This window comes from Prionailurus bengalensis, chromosome E1, assembly GCF_016509475.1.
Source record: "Prionailurus bengalensis isolate Pbe53 chromosome E1, Fcat_Pben_1.1_paternal_pri, whole genome shotgun sequence".
In the NCBI taxonomy this organism is placed as follows: domain Eukaryota; kingdom Metazoa; phylum Chordata; class Mammalia; order Carnivora; family Felidae; genus Prionailurus; species Prionailurus bengalensis.
In genome coordinates this window covers 8,954,983-8,980,605 of record NC_057347.1, presented here as the reverse complement: position 1 = coordinate 8,980,605, position 25,623 = coordinate 8,954,983, and the positions used below count along the sequence as shown (strand labels likewise).

Below are 25,623 nucleotides of genomic sequence, written 5' to 3'. Positions count from 1 at the left end.
ATTCTGTGTCTCCCCCTCTCTCTGCCTCTAACCCACTCGCAGTCTGTCTCTGATTAAAAACATTTTTTAAAAAAAATCTTCATTTATCTTTGAGAAAGAGAGACAGAGTGTGAGTGGGGGAGGAAGAGAGAGAGAGGGAGACACAGAATCCAAAGAAGGCTCCAGGTTCTGAGCTGTGAGCACAGAGCCTGACTCCGGGCTGGCATCACGAACTAGTTCATAACCTGAACGGAAGTCGGACACTTAACCCAGGCGCCCCTAGGATATTAAGTTTAAAGTAGCACCGGCAAATAGCCATGTAAAAATTGTGATTTCAACGTAAAGGATCCCCTGGATGAAGGAAATGTGCTAATACACATTATTCTATGAGTGTTCCAGTAGCACGCTGATGTAGGTCAGGCAGATAGGATATTCTTATAATCACACTGTTACAGTCACAGTTTCAAAGATGATGTAAAAGTCTCTGGATTTCAGATCCTTCATGGAGCAAAATGACATCACCGGAGATTAAACTTAAAACAGTATGAAGAATTACACTTTCTATGTACTAAGCACACTTAACCCTGTTCGGTTACCATCATCATCCTCACTTTACAAAACTGAGGAAAGACGTATATAAGGTTATTGGATAGCTAGTACCCGGAGAAGCCGGCACTCAAACACACGCTCTCACCCGCTTTATTCCTTATTGTTTGCAGGCGTCGACTTTCCTCCCACAATAAAACTCGAGACCCCCGCCCTGTTCCTTCTAAATAGCGTCCCAGACATTTGCCGCGCCCCCGACGCCCCGCCCACACGCTCGCCTCTCCCTCCATGCCCCGCCCCCGACGCACTGTCCCCCGCACTCGCCCCGCCCCCGGATCTCTCGCCCCGCCTCGCGTCCCGCCCCGAGACCGCCCCGCCCCCTGGCGCCGCGCCCACACGCTCGTCCCGCCCCGGAAGCCACGCCTCCTCAGTTCCTCCTCCCGCAAAGCACCTGGAAGCGGAAGCGGGGACGGGCTGAGCTTGTGCTTTGCTCCTCCCCTCCTGTGGGGACCTGGTCGCGTCAGTGGCCGCGCTGACGTGGCTCCCGGAAGTGGGCCTGGCGCAGGGCGGTCATGTTGCAGCAGGTGAGGGGCCGCGGGCGCGTCGTGAGGGTGGGTGTGGCTGGGCGCCGGGCTTGCTGGGTCCCGGGGGGGGGGCGCGAGTCTGGCGTTCCGGGGCCGTTGTGCCCGCGCCCCCGCTGGCTGACCGAGCCCCGGGGTTGGGGACCCGGAGGGAGCGTGGCTGGGGCCCCGAGGCCTTGGTGGGGGGTGGGGGTGCCCCGACTGAGCCTCGGAGGGACGGCTGCGGGGTGTGCAGAAGCGCATTGCCAGCAGAGGTGGGGCGCCGGATCGCACGGGTGCCGGTGCCGTGCTGAGGAAACGCCCTCGGTGTGAAGTTGCGGGTGGTCTGGCTTTCCCCAACCATTCGGGGACTTTCGGGGGTGCAGTGCGATCCTGCAGGAGTGGGAGACACCGCCAGGCCCTTGCAGTGAAATGCTTGTTGCCGAAGTAACACTAATGGTGATTGTTGATCACTTCGATGGTCACGGCTGTGCCCTTAGAGTTAATTGCAGTTTGCAGGTCTAGACCAGAGATGAGGAAGAATCATCTCTTCCTAGGTTAAACAAAACAAAACAAAACAAAACAAAACTTTTTGCTGTTTATCGTGCACTTTCACTTGAGTATCCATAGCTTTTTTTTTTCTTTTTTTTTCCCATTGAGGGATTACTATGGCCCAGGCACCGTTCTAGGCCCTAGGATAGGGCTGTGAACGGCACACATTTCTTACCCTGAAATGTGTGAGTTGTAGGGTGCTGGGGGGTGGGGGCTTGTCGATGGGTTGGGGTGGGGAGACCTAACTAGTTACATATGAGGATGCTTCCAGGTAATGCCAGCAAAGACAAAGTGACGTATATAGCAAGTATCTGGGAATAGGGCAGCCTTAGAATTTATGGTCAGTAAAGACCACTCTAAGGAGGTTGCTTGAGTAGACAAGATCCAATGATGGTTCGATTCTGCTTTCTGAACCTGCACCCAGGCTGAAGGAAGCTGGAGAAAAACACACAGCCATACGGAGCGTTCCCAAGTCCAGTTTGTGACCATGAACCTCAAGCGGGCCCTTAAGGCTGCCAGGCACTCACCCCCACGTTCCCACAGGCTCCTCCCTCTCCCACCCTCCTGGGCCACTACTGTGGTTTCTCTTTCCTCAGACCTTCAGCCTTCCTTCCCTCCCTCTGCGTCCACCGAGAAAGTAGCAGCCATCAGAAGAGAATTTCACACCACCAGCCATATGCATCTTTGCCCGGGATCTCCCACATACTCTGCCTTTCTTTTCCTGTTCGTTCTCCATCCTTAGGCCATCCTGCCTACTCCTGCGCTGGTTTCCGTGCCTCTGGCCTGCTGGAAGGTGGTGCTCCAGCAATTCTCTCTTTGCTTTTCTCCATCATCACTGTTTTCTTTCCGTTTTTAAAAAAAAATTTTTTTAACGTTTATTTATTTTTGAGACAGAGACAGAGCATGAACGGGGGAGGGGCAGAGAGACAGGGAGACACAGAATCAGAAGCAGGCTCCAGGCTCTGAGCCATCGGCCCAGAGCCCGATGCGGGGCTCGAACTCACGGACTGTGAGATCGTGACCTGAGCTGAAGTCGGACGCGCAACCGACTGAGTCACCCAGGCGCCCCTCTTTCCGTTTTTAAAAGCTTGTTTTTTAAAAATTTATTTATTTTGAGAGCGAGCGCAGGTGCAAGCTGGGGAAAGGGCAGAGAGGGAGAGAGAATCCCAAGCAGGCTCTGTGGGGTCAGCGCAGAGCCCTGAAGCGGGGCTTGATCCTGTGAACCTTGAGATCGTGACCTGGGCCGAAATCAAGAGTTGGAGGCCCAACTGGCTGAGCCACCCAGGCGCCACCAAAGCTTAAGTTAACATATAAACATGCTTTAATTTCTCCTGCCTTAAAAAATAAAAACTTCACTCTAAACGCCCTTTGAGGTATCACCCCATTCTTAGTTCCTTAAGATTTATTTGTACTTGTCTCTTACTTTTTCTGTTGTCTCTTGTGTCCGTTCTAGTCTGGTTTTCTCCCTCTTCCGTCTGCCATCCTGAAACTGCTCTTAGTGAGGTCACTGATGACCGGTTAGAAATACAGTGGTCTTGGGGCCACTAAGTGGGTTAAGAATCCGACTTCAGCTCTGGTCATGACCTCATGGCTCGTGAGTTGGAGCCGCACATCGGGCTCTGTGCTGACAGCTCAAGAGCCCGGAACCTGCTTTGGGTTCTGTGTCTCCCTCTCTCTCTCCGCTCCTACCCCATTTGCACTCTCTCAAAAAAGAAAGATTAAAAAAAAAAAAAAGAAAGAAAGAAATACAGTAGTCTCTGTGGTTTTCATCCTCCTTGTGAGCAGCATTTGATATGGTTGATCTGACCCTCCTCCTGGAAGCACTTTCTTCCCCTGACTTCCCGGACACCACCCCCCTGGTTCAGCTCCTAGGCCTTAGCACATCCTCTCCAGCCCCCACTGCTTAGTCCTTCTCATCTTTCTGACCCCTAAATATTGGGAGTGCCCAAGTGTCTGTCTTTGGTGCTTTTATTTTTAGCTGCTCAGGACAAAAACTTTGGAATCTTCCTTAACCCCTTTTCTCTTACCCCCACGTTCAGCCCGTCAGCAAATCCTGTCATTTCCACTCTAAAACGTATTTGGCATCTGGATGTTTTTCGCCACCTCCACTGCCTCCTCCGGAGACCAAGCCATTGCTTCTTGGCACAAAGCTTCACAGCTTTGTGCCTTTGTCTTTCCCCTCCTTCTCCCAGCTTCTCCATACAGAGGCCAGAATTTTCATTTAACACCTAAATCGGAACATTCTAGAAGATGCTAGTGGTTCCCCTTCTCAATTTTTTAAAAAAGTCTTAGTATCAGCATCTTCAGGTTAAAGGTCCAAAACCAAACTCTTTTTCTTTTTTAAATTTTTTAATGTTTATTTATTTATTTATTTGGGGAGAGACAGAATGTAAGCAGGCAAAAGGCAGAGAGAGGGAGACACAGAATTGGAAGCAGGCTTCAGGCTCCGAGTTGTCAGCACAGAACCCGATGTGGGGCTCGAACTCACTGACCGGGAGATCATGACCTGAGCCGAGGTTCGAAGCTGAACTGACTGAGCCACCCAGGCGCCCCAAACTTAGTGTCTTAATAGAAATTTATCCTATAGTTCCAGGTCAGAAGTCAAAAACGAGTCAAGGGCTAAGGAGGCACCAGGATACTCTTCCCCTCTCAAACTCCTTAATTCAAAAATCTGTTTGCAAAAATCTGTTTGCTAAAAATTTACGTACTTACAGATTCCAAGCATTAGCACCAGGAAGTCTGGCAGGACTGAGAGGAGGCATTATCAGTCCACCGCAGTTCAAGAAGGGGGTGCGGCCCGAGATAAGGTCTTAGAGGTGGGCGGGGCCAGGTGGTGATGGTTCTGATGGGTAGTCCATTTTTATGAAGTCAAAGTAGGGAGATGATATGTATGAGAGGTCACCCCATCTGCTGGATATAGATTGGATTGTTGGGATCAAGGAGAAGTGTCGGCTTTTCAGACCCTAGCATCATACTGTGGATCTCAGTCTTGGCTGTACATTATTGTCATCTGAGGGGCTTTAAAAAAATCCAGATGCCCAAACCACACCCCAGACCACCTTGGGGTGGGGATCAGGTATCAGGGTTTCTTTTTCTTTTTTCTTTTCTTTTCTTTTCTTTTCTTTTCTTTTCTTTTCTTTTCTTTTCTTTTCTCTTTTCCTTCCTTCCTTCCTTCCTTCCTTCCTTCCTTCCTTCCTTCCTTCCTTCCTTCCATCTTTCTGTCTGCCTTTCTTTGTGTCTTTCTGTCTTGTACCCAAGGCAGTTTCAACCCGTGAGCCAAGGTTGAGAACCACTGGTCTCAGATCTGAGTCTATTTTCCTCTTAAAACCTTAGCTCCCATTCTGCTTCTCTCACTGTTCTCTTACTCCGTGGACCCCTACATAGACCTTGTGCGTTTCCACTCTCTGCCTTTGAAAATATACCTAGTCAAGGGACTGGAGTGAGCAGGAGGCCTTGCTCTGTCGGCACCCAGCACATAAGCTCTCCTCCGGAGCCCTTTGGTAGGAAAGATTCGCTTCCTCCTCTGTGCTCCCGTTTGCACTCCTGTTTCTCCTGGCTGCGATCACAGTCTGCAGTTGCCTCCTTTGTTCATCCGCTCCCGCCTTCAAGAAATATTGTGCCGCCTGGCCGGGTGCTATGCGGTACACCAGGACTTACTACAACGCAGTGACAGTCCTTGCCCCCAGGAGCTTAGTGTCTAGATGGAGGTGGTCCTTGGAGAGCTGCAGTAAGATTGTCGGGCAGGCGGGGATTGGAAATGGGAAGCCTGGGGATTTCAGGGCAAGTTTCTCAGCTCTTTCGGTATTGTAGCTGAGATTTTCCAGGTGGATTTGGTGTTGCCTGAGGGCTTGCTGTGTAGGGGATGGAGAAGGGAAGAGCTTTCTGGGTGGAGAAAAGATGTGAAAGGCAGGCAGATGGGAGCCCCTGGTGTTTTCTGAGAACACGTAGCGGCTGCCCAGTGGGAGGGAGCGTCGGAAGGGAAGGAGGGGGATCCGGTGGAGGAGGTGAGTTTTACCTTCTACCCGGAGGAGCACCGCTGAGAACGATTTGCGAGGGGAAGGACCCGGCGTGACTGTCCTGTGAGGAAGATTGCCCTGTGGGTGATGAGGGGCTGGAGTCCGGCAGGGAGGAGGTGAAGGCAGGTGGGTGGTGGGTGGCTGGCGCCAGGCAAGGGGTGAGAGCAGGTTCGTCGTGGTTGCGGCTGAGGCTGGGCTGAGGCCACAGCGGGTTGAGGTGTGAGCCACCCTGAGGGTCCGAGGCCGAGAGAGGGAGAAAGGCTGTGCGTCGAGGGCGGAAGACAGAAGGGGAGGTCCCGGCTCAGGGTTTTTGAAACCTCTTTCCAGCAACAAATGACCCCTGAAGAAGTTCATATGCTGACCGGAGAGGTCCCAGAGGAAGACCCAAGATACAAGAGAGTGTAAATAAAGGGGAAATTGATGGAGGAGGCAGGAAAGGAAGAGATTCCGAGCCCCATGGCTGGTTTCACGTTGGATAAACAGAGACTAGTGAGAAGGGGTCGGGGAAACAGGGGTGCAGGCAGATGATTTCGTGAAGGAGCCAAAAGCATGGAGTTTGTCCCCGGGAGGCCCTGCTGGTGACGGTGACTGAGCGCAGCCGCAGCCGTGGGAAGTTTACAGGAGCGTCATTGACCCCCCATGGTTTGTCCCAGGGCTCAGCAGCGGGGTAGCGATGGCTCGTTGCCAGCCCCGAGCCGATGGGGGTGCCCTTTCGCTAGGTTGTGAATTCCCGATGTCTGGGACCGTGTCTTTCTTTTGCTTTCCATTTTGGCGTGGTGCCTTCTATGTAGGAGACACGCAAGTACTGAGTTTCCTCTTGCTTCACGGATATTTAATTTTCCTGCTAGGACAGTAATGATGACACCGAGGATGTCTCCCTGTTTGATGCGGAAGAGGAGACCACTAACAGACCAAAAAAATCCAAAATCAGGTAAGAGGGTGAGTCGTCGGAGTTGGGTTCTGTGTGTCGACGGGTGCCGGCCGGTGGCATTCAAGGCAGAGCGGTTGTCACGAACTTGTGCGCAGCGGCCACCTGGCAATTTGAGTTTTGGTCTGGGGCACAGACGACAGTTCAGATTTGCTGTGGGAGTTAACTGGCCCGTGGAGTTTACTCAGTGGCGCGTCTTCACGTCTGCGAAGCCGATTTTGTGAACCCTCGTGTGTTTACTTCCACCACTTGTTTACCAAGAGTGCATCGTTCCTTTAGACCCTGCGCGTGTTGCATTCGGATTGATTGTGCAGATTTCAGAATCGGATCTTTTGTCGATAACACGAACACGTCAAGCCAAACAGACTTCGATTCCAAATTCAGGTCCCTGTCAAGAGATTGACTTATTGCGGTTGACGTCTACCTGACCTTTGAGAAGATGATGCTGAGTGAGAGATGGCAGTCACAAAAGACCACTTGTATGCTTTCATTTATACAAAATGCCTAGAATAGGCAAATCTGTAGAGATGATAGTATGTTAGCGGTTGTCTGTGGCTGGAGAGAGGGGTGGGGTTGGGGCGGATGAGGAGGGATGCCCGTGGGTCTCGAGTTTGTTTTGGGGTAATGAGGAAGTTCCAAAGGTGATCGCGCAGTTTGTGAATATACCAAAAAACTGTTGGGGCCTACATTTTAAATAGACGAATTGTGGGGTATGTGGATTATACCTCAATAAAGCTGTTAAAACCAAAAGTCTGCCTGAGAGCTACTTTGCCTTAAAGCCAGAAGTGATTTCTGAAGGCCTAGGAGTTCTGTTTTATTTATTTTAATTTTTAACTAATTTCTGTGCCCAGCATGGGGCTCGAACTCGGGACCCCGAAGTCAAGAGTCGCGTGGTCTACTGACTCTGCCAGCCAGGCACCTGGAATTAGTTTTTTTATGTGACAGTAATTTCTTTTTTAATTAAAAAAAAAAGTTTTTTTTTTTAATGTTTGTTTATTTCTGAGAGAGAGAGAGAGAGAGAGCGCGCGGGGGTGGGGCAGAGAGAAAGGGAGACACAGAATCCGAAGCAGGCTCCAGGCTCTGAGCTGTCAGCACAGAACCCAATGCGGGGCTCGAACTCATGAACCATGAGATCATGACCTGAGCCGAAGTTGGATGCTCAACCAACTGAGCCACCCAGGTGTCCCATCTTCTTAAATTTTTTTTAACGTTTATTTATTTTTGAGAGACAGAGAAAGAGCACGATCAGGGGAGGGGCAGAGAGAGAGAGGGAGACATAGAATCCGAAGCAGGCTCCGGGCTCCGAGCTGTCAGCACAGAGCCTGACGTAGGGCTCAAACTCATGGGCGATGAGATCATGACCTGAGCCGAAGTTGGATGCCCAATAGACTGAGCCATCCAGGCGCCCCATCTTCTTAAAATTTTTTTAACGTTTATTTATTTTTGAGAGACAGAGAAAGAGCACGATCAGGGGAGGGGCAGAGAGAGAGAGGGAGACACAGAATCCGAAGCAGGCTCCGGGCTCCGAGCTGTCAGCACGGAGCCCGGCGCAGGGCTCGAACCCACGAACCGTGAGATCATGACCCGAGCCAAAGTCGGACGCTCAACCGCCCGAGCCACCCAGGCGCCCCGCCCCATATGACAAAATAGTTTTTAATCCTGAGAGTATAGTTTCCTGAATTCTCCAAGCTTGGCAGAGTGGCTCATATATCTTGTGAAAGGTCAAGTCCTATTTGCATACGGTATTTTCTGTGGCAGCAGGGCCCGGTCAGATAATGGGACTTAATGTAAAAATAGAGGCGGCCATTTGCTTTTTCCTCAGAGTCGTCTCTTGTTTTGACCAAACCCTGGCTGGTGGATGCTGTGGCGGAAGGCGTCATTCATCTGTGTCCGCAGCCCCTGTGCTGAAGCGTAATCGCCTTTCTTTCACTGTGTTTTGATTTTCAGACACCCGGTGGCGTCATTTTTCCATTTGTTCTTTCGAGTCAGTGCCATCGTCGTCTATCTGCTCTGTGAGTTGTTCAGCAGCAGCTTTATTGCCTGTATGGTGACAATTATCTTGTTGTTGTCATGTGACTTTTGGGCAGTCAAGGTAGGTCTGATTGTTTTCTCATTTTAACGTTGTATTTGATGTGATGAGACTGAACGATGTATGAACCGTGGGGGGAGAATGACCCTTAGCATCTTGGATTTGTCTTCATTTATATCTTTCTGTCACCGCGGGCGTCCCGTGTGTTACGGTCTATCATCAGATCACATGTAGGTTATTACACTACTACTAATTTATCTGTCTGTGCCTTATGTCAGCCTCCATCAGCTTTAAAATTAAAGAAGCAAAATGTGATAGCAGCCACAGGTCCTGTATACTGTTTCTTTTTTTTTTTTTTTTTAATTTTTTTTTTCAACATTTATTCATTTTTGGGACAGAGAGAGACAGAGCATGAACAGGGGAGGGGCAGAGAGAGAGGGAGACACAGAATCGGAAACAGGCTCCAGGCTCTGAGCCATCAGCCCAGAGCCCGACACGGGGCTCGAACTCACGGACCGCGAGATCGTGACCTGGCTGAAGTTGGACGCTTAACCGACTGCGCCACCCAGGCGCCCCCTGTATACTGTTTCTAATTCATATCACTTGTTTTGCTTCAGGGTGTGCTGTGTACGATATCTAGATAGGAGCCCAGGACAGAGCATGCACACATTCTTGAGGAGCGTGCCCGCCACTCACAAAGGCCCCTATGCGTGTCCCGGGGCGGTGTTTCTCCACCAGGACCAGTTTTGTTCCCCAGAGGACGACTGTCCATGTCCGAAGACAGTTTTGGTTGTCACAGCTGGGGTTGGGGGAGGTGTTTTGCTGACATCCAGTGGGTAGAGGCCGTGGATGCTGCTAACGTCCTAAGGTGCACAGGATAGCCCCCTACAACGAAAAATTTTCTGACCCCAGATGTCAGTAGCGCAGAGGTTGAGAAACCCTGCTAGAAGGGATAAGAGGGAGTAAGAAATGGTTTTAAACTCAGAGGCAACTGTAAGTAGACGGATGGGTGGATAGACAGATAGACACCTAGATAGATGGACGCGTGATAAGGTAACTGTAGTAAAATATTAAATACAGACTCTAGTGGTAGGCATTTGGGTGCTCACTATAAAATTTGACTTTGCTGTGTGTTTGGAAATTTTCATAGTCAAATGGTGGGGGAAAAAAATCAAAGGTTTAAAAAAAAAAAAAAAAAAGCTGATTTTGGAATTTCCGAGACGTGTGTATTGATTCAGAGGCCAGTAAGGTGTTACAAGTCTGTTCCCAGCCACCAACCCAACCGTTTTTTTAGACCTTTCAGTTCTCCCACCAGAAATGGCTGGCTTGGTGGTCGCCAGCTTCCATAGGCCACAAAATGCTGAGAATGGGGATTATAAAGGTCTCTCTTTTTCTTTTTAAAGTTTCTTTATTAATTTTGAGAGAGACAGAAGGAGTGCGCTCTAGTTGGGGAGGGTCAGAGAGAGAGGGAGAGAGAGGATCTCTGAGCTGAAATCGAGTCAGAGGCTGAACCAACTGAGCTACCCAGGTGTCCCCATAAAGGTCTCTTTTATTTAGGCTTTTTTTTTTTTTTTTTAATACTGTCTTTGGCTTGTGTTTCTTTGAATTTCTTCTTTTGCTTTACGCTCTGCACTGTTTACTGTATCCCGGTCACAATTTTGTTTTGAGGCATGTTTCTTTTTGTTGTTCATGTAATGTCTGTTTAGCCTGATAGAACAACAGCCTTTGGTCCGTTCTTCCTGGTCATTTCCAAATTCTTATAATTAAATCCTTCTGGGTTTAGGGTTTTAAAAACCCAGTGCCAAAAAGTGTATTTTCTGATAAAGATTTTGTTTTTCTTCTTCTTTTTTTTTTTTTTAAGCAAGGACTTAAAAAATGTCACTCTTTTATCTGTGGGAGAATTACTTTCACAGATGTCCAAACCACTGAGATATAAAGCAAATTAATTTTAACAGTAAATGTAATTTGATTAAACTTTAAAAAAAAAAATTTTTTTTTAACGTTTATTTATTTTTGAGACAGAGAGAGACAGAGCATGAACGGGGGAGGGTCAGAGAGAGAGGGAGACACAGAATCTGAAACAGGCTCCAGGCTCTGAGCGGTCAGCACAGAGCCCGATGTGGGGCTCGAACTCACGGACTGCGAGATCGTGACCTGAGCCGAAGTCGGACGCTTAACCGACTGAGCCACCCAGGCGCCCCTAAACTCTTTTTTTTTTAATGTTTATTTATTTTTGAGAGAGAGACAGAGTGTGAGTGGGGAGGTGTGGAGGGAGAGGGAGACACAGAGTCCCAAACAGGCTCCAGGCTCTGAGCCGTCAGCACAGAGCCCGACGCGGGGCTCGAACTCACAGACTGCGAGATCGTGACCTGAGCCGAAGTCGGACGCTCAACTGACTGAGCCCCCCAAGGAGCCCCTCTTTTTGAAGATGACAGTTTGAAGATTGGGTCAAACATCAAGAGCCCGATGGAAGGATCTAACTAAAATGGCAACAGTAGAAGAAGTAAAAGGCAAAGATAATATCTGACCAATTTAAACAAGAAGAAAGAAACCTGGCATTATAATCTTATCAGACAAAATAGTAAGACAGCACTCAAGGGAATAAGAAAGGGCCTCTTATGAATGACAGTGAGGACCAGTCACGGAATGGCGTCCCTTCAAACCGGGTGCAGGGAAGAACTATTAGAAGCATTAGGGGAAGATGCGCAAAACGTCGTGACAGGAGTCAAATAAAGTGCTTGCCGGCTCTGGCGGATCACAGCGACACAAAATAAATAAGGTCTGAAAGATGTAAATGAAATGGCAGTTCAGCTTACTAGCGATACCATGGAACTTTGTACATACAGAGGACCTCTTCCTGTTCAGTCCCTGTGGAACGTTTACAGAAATTAGTTAAGCATCACGGTGAAGAAAACCCAGATAAATGCCCCAGAGCAGCTCTATTTTCTAGCCCGGTACAATAAAGCGAAGAATTCATTAAAGAGAATGGTTTTCCAACTCAGAATTACAAATAAAAGCCAACCTGCTGAGATACCTTGGCTTTAAACAGGAGATAAAGACTGTAAATACAGATTATTTATACCCTAATGACAATGATCATCTACACTGAAGCTTTCAGAACGTGTCTAATGCTGAACGCGGAGGAAAAACATAGGCAGAAGGCTTTTATCGTTAGAGGTCCAGAAGCTTCCAAAACAATAAGCCAGAGAGAAATTAGGAAAATAATCTAATGATCAAAGCAGAAAAGAACAGGATAATGGGAAAAGAGTTTGAAAATATTCCAAGAGGCGTTGTTTGAAAATCGCCAATAAAAGAGGCCCTGACTGTCCTCTGTCTTCAGGGACATCTCTCCTCTTTCCTTAGTCTTCCAGTGTTAGCGTTTCTACAATGCGAATTTTGGTCTGAAGGCTCTTCTTTTCTTTTTTAAATATTAAAAAAAATTGTTTTTAATTTATTTTGAGAGAGAAAATGAGTGAGCATGAGTGGGAGAGGGGCAGAGAGAGAGAGAGAGAGAGAGAGAGAGAGAGAGAAAGAATCCCAAGCAGGCTCTGCACCGTCCGTGCAGAGCCCGATGTGGGGCTCAGTGTCGCAAACTGTGAGATCACAACCTGAGCCAAAATCAAGAGCCGGATGCTTAACTGCGACACCCAAGGCAGCCCTCAAATCACTGGGTTTTGTGTTTTTTTTTTAATGTTTACTTGTTTTTGAGAGAGAGAGAGAGTGCAAGCGGGGAAGGGGCAGAGATAGAGGAGGGCAGAGGATCTGAAGTGGTCTCCGTGCTGACAGCAGAGAGCCTGACTCAGGGCTCCAACTCAAGAACCGTGAGATCATGACCTGAGCTGAAACCCAAGAGGTGGTCGCTCAACCAACTGAGCCTCCCAGGCGCCTCGCAAATCACTGCTTTTTAACTTGAGCGAACCAGATGCATATGAGTTGCCTTATTCCTACTCCATTTCCAGTCAATCACCCCAAGTCCCATAAATTGGTTGATTTTACTTTTTTCCCAAGGGCTCTGTGCTACTGATCTTTCTGGAATGTTGCTCTCATTCCCGAATCACCTTAACACCCGGATTCCTAACCTTTTTGTGCCATGGACCCCCTTTCACAGTCTCATGAAGTTGTGAGCTCATTTATTTATATTTATTTATTTATTTATTCATTTAAGTAATCTCTACTCCCAGTGTGGGGCTCGAACTCACAACCCTGAAATCAAGAGTCACACGCTCCGTGGAGTGAGCCAACCAGGCGCCCCTGTGAACGCTTTTCAGTACGTGAGGGAAAATACATAAGATTTCAAAGGAAGTCACGTACATTGAAATATAATGGAAACGTTAAAAAGGCAAATTTCTGATTTTACAATACATGCTTCTTTTGGAATGTCTAGTTACTTTCAAAGCAGTGGCAAGCATAAAAGCTATGCTGTGGTGTCTGCAGGTTTTTATTGGTCCAAGTCACGGGTACTGCTGCTTCTACCGTGGTTTGTTGTCTGCACTCATAATTTAAAGATAAACTAAACTTCAGAAGTTGGTGAAAATAAAGGTACAACTTTTTCCTCCCCCAAGTTTCACAGAACCCCTGAATCTGTTAGTGGGCACCCCTGATTAAACATCTTCTGCATTGGGTGCCTGGGCGGCTCAGTCGGTGAGCATCTGACTCTTGGTCTCTGCTCACGTCATGATCTGGTTGGTGGGTTCACATCCCCGGTTGGGCTGTGCGCTGACGGTGCGGAGCCGGCTTGGGAGTCTCTCTCTCCCTCTCTCTCTGCCCCTCCCCCCTCCCCCCTCCCCCCCACTTGCTGCCTCTGTCCGTCTCTCACAGTCAATAAATAAACCTTAAAAAATATTCTCCCGCATTAGGGATTCCTACTTATCCTTTAAATTTTATTCCCAATGTTGATTCCTCAAGGGAGGCCATTTCTGACTCCCAGACTAGATCAGATTTCTGTTTGACTGTTACGGCAACCTACACTCCTCCCCCACCGCCTCTCCCTCGCCCTTCCCTTCCCACGGGTGATGGTGGTGGCACTTTCGTGTGCTGGTTGACTGCCTCTCTTCCCCATGACACTTGCAGCTGGGATAGTACCTCATAGTAGGGGCTCAGTAAACATCAGTGGTGTAAATAAACCTTGAGAAAGCTGTCAAAGTCATTGGTCGTAATTTGTTACATTAGTAAGAGGAAAAGAGCTTGGTACGTTTGAGGTGCTGAATGAGGATTAGTGCCTATAACCTCTGTCTTAACTTAGTCAATGTGGGCTGCTATAAGAATACCATAGACTGGGTGGCTTATAAACAGTAGGAACTTCTTTTTCCGATTCTAGGGGCTGGAAGTCCAAGATCAGGTTGTCAGGATGGTCAGCTTGTGGTGAGGGCCTTCTTCTGGGTTCTGGACTGCCACTTTCTCATTTTATCTTCACATGGCAGAGCAGAGAGAGGAAGTAAACTCTCCTGACTCTTAAGAGGGTACTGATCCCATTCGCGAACGCTCCGTCCTATGACCTCATCGCATCCTGATCGCCCACAAAGGCCCGACCTCCTAATACCATCACATGGGGGTGGGGTAAGAGTTTCAACGTATGGGTTTGGTGGGGGCGGGGCACAAACCTTCAGTCCAGAACCACCATTTTTAGAGACACACAGTTATATGGAGCTGCAGTCAGGATATGTAGGGAAAAGGTAGTCTCAGTAACTAAAGTGCATGGGGCTTAGGTACACATTAGGGAATTAGACAAAGGACACAAGTTCATGAGCAAAAAAGAGAAGGGTAATTTTTTTTTTTTTAATGCTTATTTTTGAGAGCCAAAGCATGAGCGGGGGAGGGGCAGAGAGAGAGGGAGACACAGAATCCAAAGCAGGTTCCAGGCTCTGAGCTGTCAGCACAGAATCCGACGGGCTCAAACCCACAAACTGCGAGATTATGACCTGAGCCAAAGTCGGACCCTTAAATGAGCCACCCAGGAACCCCAAGAATGTCTTTATTTTATTTATTTATTTTTTTTAATTTTTTTTTTTTAACGTTTATTTATTTTTGGGACAGAGAGAGACAGAGCATGAACGGGGGAGGGTCAGAGAGAGAGGGAGACACAGAATCGGAAACAGGCTCCGGGCTCCGAGCCATCGGCCCAGAGCCTGACGCGGGGCTCGAACTCACGGACCGCGAGATCGTGACCTGAGCTGAAGTCGGACGCTTAACCGACTGCGCCACCCAGGCGCCCCTATTCTTTTTTTTTTTTAATGTTTATTTATTTTTTGACAGAGACAGACAGCATGAGTGGGGGAGGGGCAGAGAGAGAGGAGACACAGAATCCAAAGCAGGTTCCAGGCTCAGAGCTGTCAGCACAGAGCCTGATGCGGGGCTCGAACTCACCAACCATGAGGCCATGACCTGAGCCGAAGTCACCCGCTTAACCGACTGAGCCACCCAGGGCCCCAAGAAGGGTAATGTTTATGGACACGCCCACCCTGTCACCTCCACCCCTGCGGGTCCTGCCATTGCATTTCCTGTATTGTTTTATTCAGGCCTGGTATGTGGTGGTCTTTGTTAACTGGATATTGTGGAGGTAAAGCCCACGATTTTTTTGGTTGATGATGTGTTCGCGCCAAGATGTGGTCTCGTAGGCCTTTAAATGACACTTTTTAAAAACGCGTGTGTATGTATTCTTCTTTCTCAGAATGTCACAGGTAGACTCATGGTTGGTCTGCGTTGGTGGAATCACATAGATGAAGATGGAAAAAGCCATTGGGTGTTTGAGTCCAGGAAGGTAAACTGCCCTTTTTATTTTTCAAAGTGTCATTCAGTAAGTTACATGTAGATTACACTTGCATGTTGACGGCCAAAGCGTTCAGGACTGGAAGTGCTACCCCACATTGCTCGGCCCGTCAGCACTAAACCAGACGGCCTCCCGAAGCTTAGCTGCGTTTTTCTGTCTAGTTGAGATTGGAAGAAAGGCACGTACGGGAAAGAAGCCTGTGAGACAGGAGGTTGGGTCAGAGTTTGTGCTGTGTGCTAAGCCGCCCATCAGGGGCTGCTGATAAAGCATCTCTGAGGACCCACCGCGTTGTGTTGCCTCGCCTGGTACCTCCGGGGATTTCTTCCTGTTAGGAGAGAACTGCTTCCAATAGCTTGTTCTGTCCTTGTCCCCATGGTCCACTGCCCCGTGTGCGCAGGAACAAGAAAAAGAAGGATTACAAGTGGATAGAAAATCTGAATTGATCAGAGCCGTCTCTCCTTTAAGCCCCTGCCTTCAGGAGCCCCAGGGGACGCCGATCTGTTTTGGGTGAGCCTGCTCATCTGCGGTGAACATTCAGGTTCCCCTGGAGATCGGCTTGAGAGGCAGAGGACAGAATTCTTGGAGACGCTACTAATTACATTGTTGGCCTGATGCTTGGAGGGACCTAGACAAGGACCACTTGCAAGCAAGCAGTGTTGTGCTTAGTGAGCCCGTACTCCTTGTATCATAAAATCCACCGTGGAGGCAAGTCAAACAAGAAAGTTAAACTTTCTGGGGATTGCTGAAACACTGTGGTCATCGTCCAGAATCCCTTGATTCCATTTCTTTCTCTGGACCCCTGACCAGGATGACTAGCCTTGATTTCCTTGATCCTTACCTCCTAAGGTGTGATTCCAAACTTCCTCATGAATAAACAGTGTTAGGTGCAGTGAGAATTGAACAGAAGTCCATCACAAGCAACGTTTTCTGTGTTGGGTCATGACAGACGGTCCACTGGGCCCTGAAGGTACCAGATTCTTGAGTTAAAGCATATTTAAGCCAGTTCTTAAGATTAAATCGTGGTGGGTCCACTAACTGTCCTTTGGGGGGTTCTAACTTGGGTGGGACTTGGGTCATTTGTATTAATTTATTTGACTTTTAGGTTATGGTGTTTGTCATTAAAAATGTTAAGCTTTTTACTGGTAAATACCAGAATATTGGTTATTAAACTCACGCTCTTTTTTTAGGATTCTGCTCAAGAGAGTAAAACCGTTTCCGAGGCCGAATCGAGAATCTTTTGGTTAGGACTTATTGCCTGTCCGGTGCTGTGGGTGATATTTGCCTTCAGTGCGCTGTTCTCCTTCAGAGTGAAGTGGCTGGTGAGTGTCAGCGTAGACATACCGAGTGATTCATCAGGATGTCTGACGGACGATCACAGTATGCGGCCATCGGTGTTAACATTGGGGACCTCACTCTCTTGAATAGACTGCTTCATCGCCAATTTCCCAAGTCCGGTGTCCCAACTCTGCCTTTCTCTGAGAACCGGAGAGCAGGATCCTCTCAGAGTTCCCATTTCACCAATTCCCCAAGTGCCTAGCAGGATTTTGACTTCACCCACCTGGTACAGAGGTTACCATACATTTATCACATTATTATCTTGTTGGATGGGGATGTTCAATAAACTCCAGACAAACACGTTTAGCCTAGTTTGGAACTAACAGAGTGATCCTCTCTGAAAATATCAGTTGGTCATTTGTTCCGGTTGTCCATTGGTTATATCGTAAATCTTCCCAGAATGTAACGTCTTAAAACAAGAGGCATCTTGGGATCTCACAGTTTCTGGTTCAGGAAGTTGGAGAGAGCTTGTCTGGGAGGTTGTGGGCTGGGCTCCATGTGGTTGCAGTTAGTGGCTGGGGCGGCTGGAGGCCGGTAAGGCCTCTCCTTTCTGTGAGGTCCGGTGGCTTCTCCACGTTGTGCTCCCGAAGGGCCAGTTGGGGTTTCCTCCCAGCATGGTGGCTTCGTGGCAGTGAGACTGCTTCCTTGGAGGGTCACAGCTCCAACTGGGAGCGTTCTGCTCAGAAGCTGAATTGCCTTCTACAACTGTGTTAGCTGCAGGTGTCCCGATGGAGTGCTGCATTCTGGGAGGCTTAAACAACAGAACTTTATTGTCTCACACTCCTGGAGGCTAGAAGACCCAGACCAAGATGTTGGCAGGGTTGATTTCTTCTTCCCGAGGCCTCCCTCCCTGGCTTGTGGATGGCCGTCTTTCCCTGCTTTCTTCCACGTGGTCTTTCCTCTGCGTGTCTGTGTCCTAATCTCTTTTTACAAGGATGCCGGTCATGCCGGATGAGGGTACCCCCCTCCCCACCCCCCAGTGACTTCATTTTACCTTAATCAGCTCTTTAAAAACCATGTCTCCGAATGCAGTGACATTCCGAGGTACTGGGTTAGGACTTCGACATTAGAATTTGGGGGAGACACAGTTCGGGCAATGGCAGCAATCAAGGCCCAAACATCATCACTTTTGCCACTTCTCCACTGCAGTGGAATGGGAACTAAGCTTGATAGCTTGATGAGGGGGATCAAGAGGTTCTAGAAAAGCATATGGGATATTGTATCATCTTTGGAAAATATAACCTATCACTTGATCTAAACTGTGAGTCTTGTTTTCATAGTTGAGTTTATCTCAGTATTTTTTTAAATGATTTTTTTAAGTTTATTTTGAGAGAGAGAGAGAGAGAGAGAGAGAGAGAGAGAGAATCCCAAGCAGGCTCTGCACTGTCAGCACAGGTGCGATGCGGGGCTTGAACCCACAAACCGTGAGATCATGACCTGAGCTGAAATCAAGAGTCAGGTGCTTAACCGACTGAGCCACCCAGGCGCCCCTCACTTAACATTTATCGATATCAGGTATAGTTTGGCCTTTATTATGTTTTTTCCTCACATTTTTAATATTTTCTTGTGTCTGTTTTGCTACATAGGCTCTTTTTTCTTTGCGTATGCACATACGTACTTGTCTTTTTGGGATTTGGAAGGTTTATGGTGTGTTTTTGCCATTTCTAGTAGTTCTCTGTTACTTGAGACCTTTGTTTCATCTGCTCTTTCATGGATTAGGAAACCTGTACCGGTTCCCTGCTATGAAGGACGGTGCAGTTAACAGCCCTGCTTCCTCCCCCTCCTCCCTGCTTCCGCCTTTGGATTTCTGCGGCTTATAGACTTAACTTTAGTTGTTTTAAGTATCGTCCTTAAGCCTGTGTCTTGACCTCGAGAGTCTGTTGGAAAGGAAATGAGATAAACCCTCCTCTGTGTCTCCTGTGGTTTCTTCCCTTCCTGTATTGCCTGAGTTTTGTTTGCTGGGGTATTCATCTTGTTGTCAAGGTTCCTGACAATCACCCTTGGAAACCTTTCTTACCGGTTGTTCAGTCTTTGATCTGTTTTTAAATATATTGATTCAGTTCTTTTAACTGCAGTTTTTCCTTTAACCCCCTGGTTGGCTAAATTTCATGGCTGGGTATTTTTTTTTTTTCCCCAAAAAACTTGCAGGTGTTACTTTCCTTTCGCCCTGTCGTGTTTGAGGATGTGAGCCCCTTGACTTCATTCTTGGTCGATGACTTGGCTGGGTTAATATCCTTAGGTCCCAGGTTCTTTCTCGTAGCCTTTAGAAGACGTTACATTATCATCTTCCCTTCCCTTCCCTTCCCTTCCCTTCCCTTCCCTTCCCTTCCCTTTTTCTTTTCTTTTCCTTTCCTTTCCTTTCTTTTTTTCTTTTCTTTTCTTTTGTCTTCTTTTGTCTTCTTTTCTCTTCTTTTCTTTTCTTCCTTTTCTTTTGAGGGGTGGGAGGAGAGAGAGAGAGAGAGAGAGAGAGAGAAGCAGGACTCACTTGAAGCAGGGCTTGTGCTCATCCGAAGGGGGACTCGTGCCCACCCGATGTAGGACTCAAACTCATGAGCTGTAAGATCATAACCTGAGCGGAAGTCAGATGCTTAACAGCTGACCACCCAGGCACCCCTACGTTATCATTTTCTTATATTGAATATTGCAGAGAAATCTGAGGTCAGGTTTACTTAACCTCCATGTAAGTGAGTGAATCATTTTTCTCCCTGGATGAAGAATTTTTTTTTTTTATTCTCAAAGTTTTACAGTATATCCAGAGGGTCTTTGTGTTTATCTTTCTGCATTGAGTTTTCTGGAAACTGTATGCTCCTCTGATATGTAGGCACAAGGTTTTGCTTTGAATCAGAACGGTTGTCTTCTGTCAAGTCTTTAAATTTATTTACGTTCCATTTTTTGCCTTCTCTGATTCTGGGGGACCAGTTACCTCTATATAGGGTCATTTTTATCTGTTCTCCTCTACTGTCTTTCCATTTTTCTTTTCTTTTTTTTAATATTTATTTATTTTTGAGAGAGAGGGGGGACAGAGGATCTGACGTGGGCTCCACACTATCAGGAGTGAGCCCGATGTGGGGCTCGAACTCACCAACTGCGACATCATGACTTGAACCAAGATAAAGAGTCAGCTGCTTAACTCACGGAGCCACCCAGGTGCCCCCAGAATCGTTTCTTCACCTGTGTTTTGTACATAGTCTATTCCTTTCTTGCTTTCTTCTTCTTTTTCCTCCTATTTTTCTTTTTCTTTCTTTCTTTCTTTCTTTCTTTCTTTCTTTCTTTCTTTCTTTCTTTCTTTCTTCCTTTCTTTCTTTCTCTTTCTTTTTTTTTTTTTTAACAGTTTTACATGGATGCCTCTCCCTTCCCCACCCTACCACCATTTTGCTCACGCTTACAGAGGCAGCTCTGTCCAGACCTCGTCTTGACCTTGGCTTAGCGTAGCTGAGTTCTCCTTGACCGCCCCCCGGTGGTGTCAGATTTCTGGGCTCCACTTTGAGCTACAGCGTGAACAGTCTTTGGTGGGGCCTGAGAGTAGGTGTGAGGACGACGCGGCCCGGCCTCTGGCTGCCTTGTTGGCTTGCTTGGGCTTCGCCTTCTCTTAGGTCGTATGGTTCCTTTCCCTGGGTGGGCGTGTGCTCCCTGCTGGTGCTACCCTCTTGCTTTAGGTGGTTTGTGGGGCCCTGGGGCCTTCGCATCCCTCTGGGAGAGTCAGCCCGGTCTGTGTCTAACACCGTTTCCACCTCCCTAAAACAGGTGAGAGAGGTTCTGTGGAAGGTGGTTTGGGATCCTAGGTTACAACCACCCGGGTTCTCCGGGAACCTCTTCCTACCCCTGCCCCCCCCGGGAACATGGACTTGATGGTTGCTTGTCCTTCTGTGCATTCTCTTCTCCTCCTCGTCACCGGAGAGGCAGCTCGTGGCAGGCCGCTGGGATTTCTTGCCTGTGTTGTGTGCTGGTTCCATGGGAGTCGTGACTGTTTCTGCCTTTTATCGCCGGGGCTATCTGTCTGTGTCCTCTGGACTTCTGCCTCCAGGCTGTTGGGGTGGCGATCATTTGGAGCTTCTTTGGGGATTTTGAGAATTGGGTGGGACAAAACCAAGCTGGCTCGCTCTCTGACCACAAGCCCTTTTTCTCCAACGTTTATCAGTACCAGCTTGTTTGCCTTTTATTTTAAATCCTACGTTTTTAAACAAATGTATTTTTTTAAAGTTTATTTTGAGAGAGAGAGAGAGGGAGTGAGCACGAGCATGAGCGGGGGAGGGGCAAAGAGAGAGGGGGAGAGAGATTCCCAAGCAAGCTCCGTGTTGTCAGTGCGATTCAGTCCCGTGAACCGTGAGATCATGACCCCAGGTGAAGTCGAGAGTCCGACTCTCAACTGACCAAGCCACCCAGGTGCCCCAAACCCATGTATTTCATAAACCTGTTATATATTAGGGGTAGAGAGATCTTGAAGTCTGGCTTCACGATGCCATCTTAAGCCAGACATCCGCTTGTTTTAACTTATTTAAAAAAGAAAATTTTTTTTTAATGTTTATTTATTTTCGAGAGGGAGAAAGAGAGTGCGAGCAGGGGAGGGGCAGAGAGAGAGGGAGACTCTGAGCTGTCAGCACAGAGCCCGATGCGGGGCTCGAACTCATGAACCACGAGATCATGACCTGAGCCAAAGTCGACTGAGCTACCCAGGCCCCCATTTCAGAAACATGAGTCGAAAGAGATGTATTTAAATGAAAATATCGTTCTATGTTTACTCAGGTAACCAGCAACCTTGTCTAATTCTAATGTGTTTATTTCCCTGAGACACAAGTTTAAAACAGTAGGTATAGCTCCACTACTGTTAGGAATATGAACCTATTCCTTAATTAAACATTCAAATCCTTTAACCTCCTGAAAATCAGCTGTACAGCCTGTTAAGGGTTAAAGGGAGTGAGTCTGGATTGGAGAGAGATACTCTGTTTAGCCGTGTTGTTTTTTACAGATGTAGCGTTTCCCGGGTAATCCTTTTAATAGCAGATGGGTTGATGAGTTGTTTATTCCAGAGCAGGGGTTGGCAAGCCATGGACTATAAGCCAAATCCAGCCCAACACCTGTTTTTATAAATTTTTATGGGAACGTAGCCTTGCCTATTTGTTTACATGTCGCCTGTGGCTGCTTTGGGGCCAAAATGGCACAGTTGAGTGCCACAGAGATCACATGGCCTGCAAAGCCTAAAATATTTTGTTATCTGGCCTTTGTAGAAACACTTGGCCAACCCCTGTTCTAGAGTGGTTAACCATGGGTCCTCCCCACATTGTCCTAATTAACTTTTCTTCCCTTATGTTTAAAGAATAGGCTTGAGTTTCTTACTCTCTCTTTTAGTGATCTTAGTCGAGTCACCTATAGGTTCCTGGATGTGGCCCCAGGAAGAAACAACTCAGCCAAAGCACATCTCCTCCTAGTGCGCCCCCCCCCCCCCCCCACCACCACGTCCCGCTGTCACAGGAGGCAAACATCTGTGGATTGTTGCATCAGGGCGCTGCTTTGCTCTCCCAGAAGCCAGTTGTCACACACACCTTAGCAGAGAGCCAAGATTCCCCTCTGCATGCTCTCGGTTTATTGAACTTGACCTATCTCATGGCCATTTTTTCATAATTCTTTTTTTTTTTTAAGTTTATTTATGTTGAGAGAGGGAGAGGGTGAGCCAGGGAGAGGCAGAAGGAGAGGGAGAGAGAGAGAGAGCGAGCCCGACTTGGGGCTTGATCCCACGAACCATGAAATCATGACCTGAGCTGAAATCATGACCTGAGCTGAAACCAAGAGTCGGACGCTCAACTGACTGAGCCATCCAGGTGCCCCTCATTCTTTTGTAATTCTTTTTTTTTTTTTTTTTTAATTTTTTTTTCAACATTTATTTATTTTTGGGACAGAGAGAGACAGAGCATGAACGGGGGAGGGGCAGAGAGAGAGGGAGACACAGAATCGGAAACAGGCTCCAGGCTCTGAGCCATCAGCCCAGAGCCTGACGCGGGGCTCGAACTCACGGACCGCGAGATCGTGACCTGGCTGAAGTCGGACGCTTAACTGACTGCGCCACCCAGGCGCCCCTCTTTCGTAATTCTTAAAGGAATAACTAACATTTGAGTCTCTTCTGACTCTCATTTATTTATTTATATCTTTATTCACAGACCCATAGAAAGTACTAGAGAGAATGGTCCCTCCACCGCATCCCCAGGGACTGGCCTGGCACCTGGTATTTAGAATATGTGTTTAAGAATTATTTGTCTGGGGGGGAGGTGATGACAAAGTGCCTTGTGCACAGCTCGTATTGGATAAGCCTGTTCTGCCAAGTGAAGGAGTCTCATTGGCATAAGCCTCATCCGAGAGCTTCCTTTTTCCTTCTTTTTCCCGCGACAGTCCGCCTTGTTTCACATATGGCACAGAGAAAGTTCAGTCAGTTTGAGTCCAGTAGCCGCTGATTATTTTTCCCTTCCCAGGCGGTGGTTATCATGGGTGTGGTGCTACAAGGTGCCAACCTGTATGGGTACATCAGGTGCAAAGTGGGCAGCAGGAAGAATTTAACCAACATGGCCACATCGTATCTCGGAAAGCAGCTGTTAAGACAGGCAAGTGTTTTCTGGATGTGAGGGTGATTTGGATGCGGTCAGTGACTCATGCAATCCTTTCTAATTCTTGTAGTGTTTCATTTTTATGGAATACTTAACAAACATGTGTGCAAGCCGGGGAGGGGCAGAGAGAGAGGGAAAGAGAGAGAATTTGAAACAGGTTCCGAGCTCTGACCTGTCAGCACAGAGCCCGACACGGGGCTCGAACTCACTGACCGTGAGATCATGACCTGAGCCGAAGTCAGAAGCTTAACCCACTGAGCCACCCAGGTGCCCCCATGTCTGTAATTTTTCACATGATTGGGCCATGGACGGTGAGGCAGTGTAGCAACCGGCTTCACTTCCAAGGATGGGCTGTTTTCCTAGTGCTTTGAAGTCTGGTGTTTTAAGTAAAATTGTTCTCGATATTAAGGGGTTCTTTTCCCTCTTGCAGAACACTGGAGATGATCAGACTTCCTGAAGAGGGGAGAGAAAGCTCATGTATTCGGTTACGCGGGGGAATGGCTGGAGAGATTCTGGACTCTGAACCTTTTGGAACTGAGTACATGTTGCAAGGAGGAACGTTGGGTTTGTTTTTCCAGTTTATTAATCTCTTGCTTTAAAAAATTGGAAAAGTCGTTTTCACGTTAAGTTTTTTACTGTCTCTCTAGCGTCTGGGGCTCGAAAGTATGGTGTGGCCAGAGACACTGTCCAGACTGGTTCCCGGTTTACGTAGGTGATGTCCATATGTCTCAAGTTAATGAAAGTGTCTTTACGTGCATATGAATGGAGACCTTTGCGTTTTGACCCACAGAATATGGAAGATGTTCCCCGTCTCTCAGAACTCTAGATGTGTACATACTTGTCTTGTAGATCGTCGTCAGAAGGAAGTTTTGCTTCCATGGTGAGAGTGAGAGTGAGCACTTTGGCTTATTTAGAAGTTAGAAATAATTGTTAACTTTACAACTTAATACATACTTTGTGATGAGACTTCTTAGGCACTCACAGGCAGGTAAAAACCAAATGCGGGCCAGTGGTGAACTAGTTCGTCAAGTTCGTTTCCTTTCATTTGTAACAAGTCGCGTAGTTAGGGCCCAATTCATGTAAATGGAATTTTCCTAGTTTATGTTTAGGGGCTCCCCTAGAGATTGCTGCTGTTCTGTTTATTTTTCGGAAGGGTTGGTCAGATTTCACTTTGCCACTTTCCGTAGGCTCTTTGTTGGTCCTTGGCCTAATGAAATCTCTCTTTTATCACTAAAAGAGTATTATTCTTATGTCATAGTGAGAATAATCATTTGAATACTTGGCATAATAAATGCCCACAAGACATTTTATCTTATGAATCTATTTTTTTTTTTCTTGCTATAATGGGGGTATTGTAAATCATGCGTTTGTATTAATGGTATTTCTTAAGGCAATATATGTAACAGTCTCCAAGCTGTTGTAGGAGTCTATAAACTCTGTTGCAGGTTCTGTACACTTTGTTGGAGTCTTTCAACCAACAGATTATTTTGTGAATGTATTTATACCTTGTTGAAATTTTTCAAAAGATGTTTAATTGAATAAGTCTTTGTTGGAGTGATAGCTTGAAGGTGCATAACTCTATATTTGTATAAAACTCTACTGTTTACAAAGCACTTGGACACGTTTGACCTCATTTCATCCTCACGACGAACCATTTATGTGCGATACCGATTTATAGCCGATAAAATGGAATTTTCGATTGAGTGACATATCCAAGGAAACAGATTACTGGAAGGCTCACCAGGGTACATTATGGTTTTTACAGGAGCTATTTGTCTCTAAATGTCTTCTGCTTTCTTAGGAATCATTAACTTATTTTATTAAAAATATTTTTTTTTAATGTTTATTTTTGAGAGAGAGAGAGAGAGACAGACAGCATGAGTGGGGGAGGGGCAGAGCGAGAGGGAGACAAAATCCAAAGCAGGCTCCAGGCTCCCAGCTGTCAGCACAGAGCCTGACGTGGGGCTCGAACCCACGAACTGTGAGATCATGACCTGAGCCGAAGTCGGACACTGAACTGACTGAGCCATCCAGGTGCTCACTCAGGAATTTATTAAGTGCTTATACATTTATTAAGTGTTGTTTGCCATTGTGCATATAGTCGTCTGGTGAGGAAAGTTGATGCTGCATAGACATGGGTTTATTTCATCTGACGGCTCTAACCTACATCTTTAGAGCTGGGAGTCCAACAGGGGCCACGTTGCTATGGTTCTTGAGGTAGTTGTGTTAATTATTTGGACCCGTGATCCCAAGCCAAATACGAATTGAACCTTGGAATCTCCATGTGGCAGAATCTACCACTTGTCTCCCAGTGTCCAT

The 25,623-nt window shown here is 47.3% G+C and overlaps 1 protein-coding gene across 1 annotated transcript; it reads left to right on the top strand.

The window, feature by feature from the left end:
- Positions 1-954: 954 nt before the first annotated feature.
- Positions 955-24,917, top strand: LOC122484987 (Golgi apparatus membrane protein TVP23 homolog B). Its single transcript, XM_043583177.1, has 7 exons — positions 955-1,109; positions 6,502-6,584; positions 8,529-8,673; positions 15,278-15,367; positions 16,564-16,695; positions 23,173-23,301; positions 23,735-24,917. Exons 1-7 carry the CDS (start codon positions 1,098-1,100, stop codon positions 23,759-23,761), a joined length of 618 nt encoding a protein of 205 aa, XP_043439112.1. The 5' UTR covers positions 955-1,097; the 3' UTR covers positions 23,762-24,917.
- Positions 24,918-25,623: the final 706 nt, after the last annotated feature.